This window comes from Mesoplodon bidens (genome assembly GCF_964165515.1).
Source record: "Mesoplodon bidens genome assembly, chromosome: 13".
Classification (NCBI taxonomy): Eukaryota; Metazoa; Chordata; class Mammalia; order Artiodactyla; family Ziphiidae; genus Mesoplodon; species Mesoplodon bidens.
The window spans coordinates 73,491,135-73,503,416 of NC_138169.1; the positions used below are offsets into that span (position 1 = coordinate 73,491,135).

Below are 12,282 nucleotides of genomic sequence, written 5' to 3' on the forward strand. Positions count from 1 at the left end.
TGGCTCAAGATAGGTGGGGAAGGCTTCTGAGTACGGGGTTGACTCCAAGAGGCTTTGTCTTGAAAAAAAAATCCTGAGTATGGCACACATTTAAGCCACAGTAATGTCGTAGGGAGGCAAAGGAGAGCTTACGTTAGAGGATGAGTGTTTCCCTTCTTTCGAAAACGATCTAGATGGGCACAAACAGATACTTAGCAAAGTAGCTGCGGTTTGGATCACGTGAGTTCTGCTTTCTGAAACAACTAACTTGAATGAAAATCCTAAAGGCACCCTGCGAATACCAAAGAGGGCACTTTGATGTTTTTTCAGAGGCAAATGCATGTTGTTTCTGTTTTCTTTTTGAACCCACAACTGTACTTAACATCTAAATTTAAGGAAAGGCTTCCTGAAAAAGTCGAGTGACGAATTTCTGTCTTATTTAAACTAGTCTCTGGCGTTCCTATAAATCTGATGGATTAAATGAACTACTTGCTAGAGAAACAGTAGCTGGGATGTGGGAAGAATCTTACCGTGGCTAATAGGACGTCTTAATGGTTTGCATATGCAGAGGATTACCTTAAACTTGAGTCTGTGATTTCACGTTGCGGCTCACAAAAGAGCAGCCTTTTATTCAAAGAATCACGCTGTTTTCGAGTGGGTGGGTGTGTACTCGGAGCGGGCGCTGTGTTGGTTTTGTTCCGTGTAAGGTTGACAAGGCAGTGGCGACTTGCGACCACACCGGGGCAGCCTCTTCCCGGCTGGCGGCCGGGCCGGGCGGATCGGCTCCGGGGCGCCGACAAAGCACCCAAGTTAGGCTTGCCAACAGTTTAAAGGGGTCCAGAAACATCCATCTTCCCCCCCCCCTTTAACAATTACGGCGAGCTCAGGTGTCTTGGTGAAAAGACCTCGGGGAAGAGAAATGGACTTTCTTGTGGAAAATGCCTTCAGCGGCCCCAAATGCCCAACCCGCCCGCTCCCCAAAGCAGAGGGAAAGCGGGAGCGGGAGGGGAGGGTGGGTCAGCTCCGAGGAGACCCGCTTCACGGCTGGGGAGTCCGCGCGGAGCCCGCGGTGAACCGCAGGGGAGCGAGGGGGTGGAGTGGGCACTGGGGCCGAACTCCACCACCCCCGCGCCCGCGGCCCGCCCCCCAGCCCGGCCTGTGATTGGCTTGGGGGGCGCGTATGCCCGCCCCGGCGAGGCGGGGAGGATCCCCTCTGAGCGCGGGGCGGGAGGAGGCGTAGGAGGGGGCGGAGAGAGCGGGGGCCGAGAGGGAGCAAGCGTGGGGGCGGGCGAGGCGGGTTCCAGAGATCAGAGAGCAGGCTCGGAGAGGGGCGGAGAGCTGCGGGCGAGCTGGGAGGGAGGGAAAGCCCGGCTGGCGCTGCGCCGCCGCCGCCCGCTGCACGGCGCGCTCTCGGGACCGCCGGCCCGCAAGGCCCCGCAGCCTTCCGGGAGGAAGCGGTGCAGGCAGCGGCCGGGGCGCGCGCGCTCGGGGTCCCTCACCTGCCGGCGCCCGGCGGGACGCGCGCAGGGCCGGACGGCCCCGGAGGAGGAGGGAAGACCTGGCCGCCCGCGCCGCAGCCCAGCAGCCCGGGAGCACGTCTGATCCCGTGCGGGGGGCCGGCTCCATGGCGACCGGGCTTGGGGAGGCGGTCTACGGACTTTCGGAAGACGAGGTGAGCGGCGCCCCCTTCCCGACGGGACTCCCCGGGAGGTTCCTGTCCGACGGCGGCAGGGAGTGGGGAGTGGGACCAACCCTTGGGTGCGCGTTCCCCGCGCCTGCAGGAGGACCCCAAAGGCGGGAGCGTCCGGGAGCGGGGTCCCGGTGGGGTGCTCGCTTCTTCCGCCCTGAGCCTGCCGCCCCTCCCCCCCGGCCTTGCGCATTGTTTGTAAATAAAGCGGCGCGACGCCCAGCGAGCCCGGGGTTCACTCGCCGCTCCCCGCCCTTGGGTGGAAGGAGGGCGCGTGCGCTCCTCAGCCCAAGTGTTCCTTTCTTCCAAGCCGCGTCTCCTGGGGCTGTGGGGCAACTTTCCGCCTTTCGCCCCTGCAGCCCGGGAGTCCATGACGTGTGTCACGTCTGGGTCGCGGCTGGAGCCCCGCGCCGCGCGGGGGAGCCCGGGGCCGCGGCAAAACCTGGATTGTCTTCCCCTGGAACTTTCTAATGATGGTGTCAGCAAGTGTTCTGATGAGTGTGTGCTTGTTACGGTGGGAGAGAGTGAAACGTTCTGAGCTGTGCGTGTCCGACCCTCTGTCTTGCAGAGTCTAAAGCCAGGAGTGTGGATTTCGGGGTCTTTTTGGTGGGGGGAGGAGATCTAGGATGGGGGCAGGTGCTGCTGGAAACTTGGGGGAAGCTTGCAGCCCTGCCATTTTTTTTTTCCCCCCTCTCTGGGATCCAGCACCTCCGGGGTGGGTGGAGAGAGGAAAGCTCAATTGATCCTTTTTATTGATGAAGCGAATTAAGTAAGCCACGCCCCCGAGGCTGTCGTTTCGCCAGGAAAGCGCTTTGTTTTTACCCTCACTCTCTCCTCGCGGGTTCCCACTCCCCCCTTTTGAGAAGATACTGCTACATCACTGCTTAGACCTCTCCCGACCAGCCACGCTCGGCTCTTATTAGTGTGTTGCTCTGCCAGAAGTGGGGTGGGCAGCTGTCGCTGGCGCGGCGTGACGGGCAGGCTGGATGGAGCAGGTAGGAGGGGTTTGCCATCTGGCGGGGCGCGCGTTCAGGTCTGGCTCCCCTTTCGAGAGGTGAATTTACAACCCAAGAGGCATTACTCAGCGGGGAGGTATTTCCTATCCTGGTTGTGCATTTCATGATAAGTTAACGTCTGGAAATTCAAGGATTTCTGGATTTCTCTTTCTTCCTCTGCTTTCTTTTCTGAGATCCCCTCTTTCTCTGGTGATAGGGGTGGGGTTAATAGAGAGACACGACCACGTTATGGCTTCTCTCCCACCCTGGCAGTGTGTGTGTGTGTGTGTGCGTGCGCGTGCGCGCGCGCTCCGTAAGTGTGTAATGGTATAGGTGTCTTAGGGTGGAGAAGGTGTTGTGGGTATGTTTTTCTTTCCCCCCCTTAATGGTGCTAGGTAAAGCTTGCTGTGGTATTTATTTTATCAAACAATGATCGCAATGCAAATAATGTGATTGGCGTTTCCGATCATTTTGCCATGCTGGGCTCTTGTAAAATGTTTCCCCCCCTTTTGTGCACTTACCTGAGGATGGGTGAAAAGTAACATTGTTTCACTTACCCAGGGGGATCTCCTCTCCCTGTTTTCTCTTTGAGGAGCTTACTCTTTCACTCTCTACTTCTCCATTTAATTAGTAGCGGTAGAGGGCAGGCAGTGAGCTTTTAGAAAGGTGGTGAGATACACATTCCCAAACAAAGGGGCATGAAGACAGCTGCCTTTCATCTTAGGTCTTTTTAAAAAATGACATGATTATTCTTAAAAATCCCTGGAAAAAAAGCGTTTTGGGAAATGCAGCTGGATAAATGAATCACATGCATGTCAGTGTAGTTTCTGCATTGTCTGCATTTACAGTTAGTGTCAGAATCTACTCAGAGCACATCTTACCACTTTTGTCTAGGTGAGTTAATACTGATGATCTTAATTGGTGTCTAGGGCGAAAGTGAAGGATGGAATGTAAACAGAATCAGGGTGTGTGAGTGTGTGTGTTTGTGTGTGACTGGGTTCACTCCTGTATGTCGCTGGAGGGGTATTTAGGGCTGTATAGGGAATGGCAAGAGGTGATGAGGACGTTATATTGATTGATTGATTGAGTGGTGGCCATGTTGGTGGTACTATTTAGTTCCACACACTATTCCAAAAGACAGGTCACATCTGTCTTCCCTTTTCAGCTTGTCCTACCAGTGGTGAGGGGAAAAAAGGCAGGGCTGTTTTGATGACTTCACATTTCTATGGTATTTGCTTTTTATGGGAGGTTTCATGCTGTCAGGTTGCCCTTCGGAAGATCAGGGATGCCTTCGTGGAATATTAACAAGAAATTGTTGAATTTGAACAGCTTGTTTGGTCTTCCTGAATTAGTCTGTGTAAGAAAACAAATGGAAGATTTTAACAGGCTCTTAAAGTAGATGCCTGATGAAACAAACTGCAGGGTTGTTTTCCCAAGGCGTTCACTTCAGCTCATACAGTTGGTGTGCCGTAGATCATCACAAACAAAGGTATTTTGCTTGCTGTGTGGAAGAGTCACCTTATAAACCTCTTAGCTAAATAGGCATTCATACCTAGCAAATTTCATAAAAGTTTGTATTTTCATTGCAGGTTGGTGAAAAGCATTATTGTATGTTTCGCATGCACTTAGTTGTATCCCGTCACAGAAAGACTCTTTAGCTCTAAGTACTGCTGGTGATGAAGCATTGCATTAACCCAGAAAATCGCGGGATGCCAAGACAGAGGGCATTGTTCCTAGGTCTGTCCAGCTTGTCAAATGAAAGGGATTAAATGTGGGCTTTGCTTGTGCGAGTGCTTGTGCTGTTTATTTTTTATTGTGCCTTTCTGGCTGGGGTTCCTCTGGTGAATTATAGTTCATATTCACCCAGATTCAAATTAAGTCCATTGAGGTAATCAAATTTGAAATTGCTATCAGACGAAGGGCTTTCGGTATTGGAGGGATTAGCAGATTAACCAAATTTCTGATTCAGGGCCCAGGATCAGATTTGATTTGGAATCAGAACAGTTTGGACTAGTTTCTGCATTTGGCTTAGTGCCTTGGTGGTTTTTTGTTTTTGTTTATTTTTTGGCAAGCTGCAGCACATTTTGGCATAGTTTACTGGTGAATGTTGCTGTTACCTTCTGAAATCTTTTATTACAGCATCTCAGAAAGGTATCCTTTATTTACAAGATTTTCTGGTGAGTGCAAGTTCGATAACTTTTTCCTTAGATGCGGCATTTACATTTTTTGGCGGTTAGAATGAAACAAATGACATAGAGATGAAGGCCAGGCTGACGTGGGATGGTACTTTGACACCCTCCCTCTTTATTTTATGCAAATAAGGATAGTTGGCTAAGGTTTCATATGTTTTCTCTACACCTGGCACTGTGTTAAGCCTTTATGCACTTACTGACTCATTTAATTCTTGTAAGAACCCAGTGAGGTATGCTATGATTTACAGGTGAGGAGTGGAGACTCAGAGAGGTTAAGTGACCTGCATAAGGACCCAGAGTGAGTGAAGTTGTAGAGCCAGGATTTGAACCCAGTTCTGTTGATTCCACAATCCTAGTTTTTAACTTGCTCCCTCTCTTCCAAGTACTTGAAAAGTCTTCATAACTAAGTTATTCAGGATAATGTAAGAGTTAAATGTCAGGGGTTGTAAACTGATGGCTTCTGGCCACAATTGACCAGGGACTCTGCTTAGTATTATCTCCATAGTGTTTTCAATCTTGGGAATTTTCATGGAAAATGGTAAAAATCTGACTTCATTGGGGCTACATTCTCACCTGGCAAGTTAATGGGTCTGAGTCGTGGCCCTTGAGATGCGGCAGCTGTGCTACAGTTGCCATGGTCTCTTCTTCTCCTATAGCCTTAGGAGTCTTCTTGCTCATTTGCATATAATTACCCGCTTCATAACAAGCATTTAGGGTTAACCTTTGGCATAGATATAGTATTTTCTTTACTCCAAGATGCTGTCAATTTTAAAATGCACCACTGTTATATCGACCACTAAGAAAAGAAAAGCTGTCAAGCTGTGATAATACTGTTGATTTCATGAAGCATCATTATTTCAGAGATGTTAAAATATGAAAAGAAGGATGTGTTAGAATTCATTAATTACTCTAATTGGAAGCCTGGGATAACCCTGGGTCATCAGTTTCAAACACCACGGCCCCATCAGTCAGTAATTTTTTTTTTTTTTTTTTGACTGTGTTGTGTCTTCGTTACTGTCTGTGGGCTTTCTCTAGTTGCGGTGAGCAGGGGCTACTCTTCTTTGCACTGCACGGGCTTCTCATTTCAGTGTCTTCTCTTTTTGCGGAGCACGGACTCTAGGCGTGTGGGCTTCAGGAGTTGTGGCACATGGGCTCAGTGGTTGTGGCTCACAGGCTCTAGAGTTCAGGCTCAGTAGTTGTGGCGCACGGGCTTAGTTGCTCTGAGGCATATTCCCAAACCAGGGATCGAACCCCATCTGCGGCTTCTTAACAACTGCGCTACCAGGAAAGTCCAGTCAATAATTTAAAGTCAACTGCCAGTCAGATTTCTGCTCTTCTGTCTTAGAGAAAAGGGCTAGAATAAGGGAAATGCTCTTAAGTGGACATCAGCAGAGAAGAAACAGGGAACCTAGCTGCTGGGCCACCTGATTAGCCACATGTGAGTAATTGAGAATAGTCGTTAATTTATGGAATGTGGTCCATGTGTGTTTTCTAGAGATTACTTGAGAAACCCTGCAGGCCATCTTTGCAGCTGCGCAAAAAATGGTCACAAGATTGCTTTCAGAAATTACAGTTTGGGTATTGTTTGGATCTGGAGGAGGATGCTGAGAGGCCACTTCTCAGAGGAACATAAGCCTTGTCCCTTCATTCTAGCTCCAAGTGCCTGCCTGAGTCAGACCTATCCCTGCTGGTCGGTGAACTCTCTACCTAGGACACGGGCTACCCCAGTTACATCTGTGTCATTACTGCTAACATTTGAGAAACAGACCCTAAAAGGGCCTAGGTTTTATGGTGACATTTGAAAGCAGTTTTTAAAATCGGCCAATATAATGTATTGGTTTTGTTTTGTTTTGTTTTGCGATACGCGGGCCTCTCACTGCTGTGGCCTCTCCCATTGCGGAGCACAGGCTCCGGACACGCAGGCTCAGCCGCCATGGCTCACGGGCCCAGCCGCTCCGCGGCATGTGGGATCTTCCCGGACCGGGGCACGAACCCGTGTCCCCTGCATCGGCAGGCGGACTCTCAACCACCGCGCCACCAGGGAAGCCCTAATGTATTGTTTTAAATTCTCCTCTCTGTTGGTTTTTCTTTGCTTCAAGGAGTCTATGGAATTTGCAAGATATTGACATTCTAATGTATAGTCTGCTGAATTTTATAGTCAGAATGTTTATTTGAATTATGTCGTCACTGAAAAGTATTTCCTTACGGAATACAATTTTTTGGTCAAAGGCATGAGGAGAGTGGCAAATGGGAATCCTCAGATGACTGCAAGTTCTTTTCCATGTGGAATGCAATTTAATTTTAATTTTTAATTTTATTATATTTTATTTTTGTTTGGCCTCGCCATGAGGCTTGCGGGATCTTAGTTTTCCAACCAGGGATTGAACCCATGCCCCTTTCAGTGGAAGTGCAGAGCCCTAACCACTGGACCACCAGGGAAGTCCCCAGAATGCAATTTAAAGGGAAGTGATTGAATGGGGCCTGGGCACCTGTCTCTTCAATGCAGCGAGTGCCCACATCACCAGGAAACTTCCTTGGAAAGTTGTTTGGGAATTGCGGGAGCATCCATATGCTTGGTATACATTCAGGAGAAATATGAATCATCTCAAGGAAGAAACCTCTGACGTTAAGAATGGTTTTGGAATGTGACATCATCACAGCAGTACTTTAGAATTCCTGCTACATTGCTTCTGCACGCACCCCAAAGGGAAGAAACTGTATGTTCATTGATAATTCATAACCTTTCTGTATTGTGCAGTTATTTATATAATACCATAAAAACATGGTAGTATGTGACTGGTGGAAGAAACAAATTAATTTCTCTGTGATAGATTGAGATCATATTAAATTTTTAATTTTGAGTTAAGAAGACGTTCAAACAGGTTTTATTGCTGCTCTTGAATTTTGGGTCCTGGACAAGTAGCAGCAGTCAAAAGAGACCCTAACTGGAGTTTTTAAGCATTTTGATGTAGTAGGTCTTTGAATAAGTGTTTCTGTCCTACTGATAGATTTGGGAATTGGTAATACACCTGACTACATAGTGATCTTTTGACAGTCCATGTAAAAGAGGATTAAAATGATAAACGAGTCATATGATGATGATAAGTATTAAGATCTAGGATTAAGGAAGAGCATGAGAAGTGTGACAGTGTTACTTTCTGTTTTTATATTGTTTCTCTTCCAGGTCACAGTATAAACAAATATATTTCATTTTCCGACTATAGGTGGCAACGTTTGTACTGTTTCTGTTTAATGATGTTACTGTTGGCTTGGGAGTTGCTTGTTGGTGGAATATAGAAATGGGAGGATAATTTAGAGATGAGGATAAAGAAACTAGATTTAGAAAACAATATCCTCCTATTAACTAAAAAAAAAGTCAGTTCTTTACGAAAAACACTTAAAGTGATATTTCTCATTGTGGGCAGTATCAGGAATCATCTGTTTTCCAAGTTTTTCAGGGTTCCTCTTATCCAGAACATATTAAAATCTGGGGGAGGGACAAGCGTTTGGATTTGGGGGAAAAAGCCCCCAAAACATACAAACACACAGGAAAGGTCCTTTGAGAACCACTGTCACGTGCTTTCTTCTTGGGTGTGTAAGGACTTCTGAATCATTCTACTTGTGTTGTACAGACCGTTTCATGATTGCTGTCATTGACTTTGAGAGAAACTAGCAATCATCACTACTCCCGGGTATCGAATTGCTGGAGATATTCTTGGTTCCTGAGGCAAGACCGCGGCTCAGGTTGCGGCAGAGAGAAAAGCAGTGCTTAGAGATCTGGGACACTTATTTCATGAAAATATAAGATCTCCTATAGTCATAATGTTTTATTCTGAACCCGTGTGGCCTGAATTAGGCTTTAGGTGAGAAGAGCTGTATTACATAAGCACGTCCCAGGTAATGAGCTTAAATTTGATGCCTTGGTCGACTTTTTGTCCCTGAGTTCAGAGTCCCGTATTGATTCAGAACTGGCCAAGTTTAATGGTGAGGCTATCAGATTCCCTTGCTGTCATCAAATTCACTGTTTGGTGACTTCTTGGCAGGCAAGCATCCACTGAGAGATTTCGTATTCTTTTTATGCTTCCTATTCACCAGGAAAAAAGGGCCATTCAAAAATGACTTTTCTTTTAGTGTAAAATGCTGCGATGTGAAATCCATCCTGTGAAGATGCCCCTTGGCAGGGTTTGTAGGGGTGGAGGCCCCATGCAGGGGATGAACACACCCAGGGAATAGTCCCATTGCTGGTTAGGGTGGTGGCCCATCACCCGGGACTTGTCAGGGCTTCCCAGATAATGCTGAAGCGAAATTTTTTTTTTTTTTTTTGCGGTATGCGGGCCTCTCACTGCTGTGGCCTCTCCCATTGCAGAGCCCAGGCTCTGGACGCGCAGGCTCAGCGGCCATGGCTCATGGGCCCAGCCGCTCCGCGGCATGTGGGATCCTCCCGGACCAGGGCACGAACCCGTGTCCCCTGCATCGGCAGGCGGACTCTCAACCACTGCACCACCAGGGAAGCCCTGAAGTGAAATTTTGATGGATCACTTGAGTGGCTCAGGTCACCTCTGTGGTCACCTCTGTGGTCACCTTTGTCTTCCAGATGGAGACAGTGTGTTCCATCTGTGTGACTAGGTCCCTCCGGACTGAGGGACCAGACCCGGGTGGGGACCCTGTGGAACAGCGACAAGGGCCTGAGCTGTGCCTCTTGTGATTCTTTTTTTTTTTCTTTTCTTTTTTGTGCCTCTGATTCTTGGTCTTGCCTTTGTTAATACAGTTTTCATATTTTAATTATATTTCCCATTTTCAGCCTTCTTCAAGGCCGGGCTCTTCCTGGTCTCCTCAGGCGCAGTTCTGGATCACGTTTCGTGTCTTTTAGAGCTCTTTGTAAAGCTGGACTTGCCCTTGTGGGTTGTCATAGGAGTGAAGCAGCTGCAGCGAGAAAGATGGACAACGCGCTCCCACCTGGCTGGGGGTCACATGGAGCTGCCCAAGTTGAGCATCTGTTTCAGTGTTTTAAACTTCAAAGTTAAACAGGTTTTTGGCCATCTGTGTGACTTAAAGGTTTTAACGTACATATTGGCCACCACGTTAGGTGTCACCAATGTGGGGACTCCAGGGAAGACAGGCTTGGGTCCCAGGTAATGGAGCAGACGACAAAGATCCTCTCTACTAACTTTTCCTGTTGTTTAACTGAAGATGTTTGTATCGAAAGGGTTCGTTTTTATTTACATGTATCAAGTTTTGTTTTTTAGTGCTGGAAGTCACTTTGGTCTGGTTTTCCCAGAAAATGAAAGCAAGCCGATGCTACTTAGAGACTTACTTTGCTTCATAAGCACTCACTGTTAACAATTCGTGAGAAAAAGTGGCTGGATGTGTATCCCGCTCAGTTAGAAGCTCTACATACTTCCGACTCTCCCAGCTACTTTCAGCTCTTGAAGAATGGGAATCTGTTAAATATCCTGCGCTTTCTTTTCTAAGTCTCCATGTTTTTCCTCTCTCAGTTAATCAGTGGTTTATCTTTGGGTGTCATTAGAGTGCTAACTTCATCTTCATCTTCACTGGCGAGCAATTCGGTAAGGAAAGGGGAAGGAGTGTGGGGTTTAAAAAAAAAAAAAAGCAAAACCGAGCATCAATTTGCTTCCTTCTATCCTTTCTTCTCATTCCTTTTGTGCTTTGTATACTGTGTGTGATGATTAGGAAGCAGCTGTCATTAACAGTAAGTTGGTTTTTAAACTTGGAACTGGCTGTATTTCCTCCTCGCCTGTTAGCTTCTGAGGATAAATGAACGTGGTTCTTGAATTAAGCTGTAACTAGAGTGAGCTGAACTCTGTTGATTTTGAGTTCCAGAGTATGTTTTTGCTGATAACTGAGAAGTTGGTATGGGCTGCGCTGCCTGCCTTTGGAATAGAGGTCTTAATTGTCAGTGCGTGTTATTAGTGAAAGAGAACATTTTTTTTAATGGAATTTCTTCAGGTTTATTGAGATATAATTGACATATAACATTGTATAAGCTTAAGGTCTACAGCATGATGATTTTTTTAAATATATTTTTTAACATCTTTATTGGAGTATAATTGCTTTACAATGGTGTGTTAGTTTCTGCTGTATCACAAAGTGAATCAGCTATCCGTGTACATATATCCCCGTATCTCCTCCCTCTTGCTTCTCCCTCCCACCCTCCCTATCCCACCCCTCTAGGTGGACACAAAGCACAGAGCTGATCTCCCTGTGCGATGCGGCTGCTTCCCACTAGCTAGCTATTTTACATTTGGTAGTGTACATATGTCCATGCCACTCGCAGTGAAAGAAAACATTTAAGCTGGAACTAAGAGCTTTTCCTCCTTTGCTGGGAGAAGTGGGATGGAGAAGGGTATTTATTATGCAGCCACAGGGGTGGGAGAAGTGGTGGGGAGATATTGAAGAATATTTAATAACATGGAGACGACAGTAATATAATAGTACGTGGGAAAAGTAGGTTACAAAACACTGGGTGTTTTGTAGAATCCTATTGTGGTTAAAAGTGTTTATGCATAGGAAAAATGACCAGGAATATAACCCACGATGTTAATGGCAGTTATCTTTAAGCAAAGGGATTACAGATACTTTTTCTTGTCTTTTTTGCTTGCTTAATGTTTTCTATATTTCTACAACAAACTTTTTTTTTTCTTAACATAAGAATAAGTCTGAAAATGAGGTAGAAAGAAACCTCCCAAATGCATGTACTTCAGGCTTTGGGTAAAAATTAGAGCACTTGTTCCGTCCAGATATTATAGTGTTTGTTCAGTTGAGCACATTTTATCAACGCCCTGCTTTGTACTTTGTGTCTGAGGACATCAAGGTCATTGCATTGCCACTTGTGCCTTTTAGTAGCCTCCCAAGGTGGGAAGTGGAGGGGAGAGGTAAAAGGTTGGTTATTTTTTCAGAAAAAGTGGCTGGTAAATCCGATCTTTTTTTCACCAGCAGCTTGCAAACTAGATGTTTCATTTTCTCCACTGTAGACACGTATGATTTGTATTTTCATCATTCAGGGCACTACAGTTGCATTAAAGTCATTTAAATCTTTAGTAGTGTTCTGACTTTTTCCTGTGTGTACTATGAAAATTGTCACCTGTGATCAAACTCAAATTTGTTTCTCTGTATTTTGTTTTCTTGGGTTTTGAGTGAGAGGTCTTGTCGTTACCTAATTGCAGCATTGAGTAGCGTTTAGATATCAAGGTGATAACTATGAAGAGCTATAGTCATAGGGACACATAACAGAGTGGCTGGAAACTCTTCTTTGTTTTACCTTCAAGCTAAGTAACGTCCCTTGAGTAACGTCCCTTGAGTGTCAGTGTTTCCCAGGGTATGTTTCATGGCGGTTCCTTCCTAAACGGAAGGACAGAGTTGGCAAATACTAGGTTACATCTAACCTGGGACATGGCTCTATTCCCCTTCC

General features: G+C 46.5%; 1 protein-coding gene across 2 annotated transcripts in view; it reads left to right on the forward strand.

Moving 5' to 3' along the window:
- The first annotated feature begins 1,321 nt into the window (after positions 1–1,321).
- The window catches only part of NEDD4L (NEDD4 like E3 ubiquitin protein ligase), a 350,990-nt gene continuing 340,029 nt past the window's right edge, over positions 1,322–12,282 (forward strand). For both annotated transcript variants that reach the window (XM_081253287.1, XM_081253288.1), the window contains exon 1: positions 1,322–1,651. In XM_081253287.1, the coding sequence (XP_081109413.1) occupies positions 1,604–1,651 (48 nt within the window). In that variant the 5' untranslated portion in view covers positions 1,322–1,603. The remainder of the gene's footprint in view (positions 1,652–12,282) is intronic.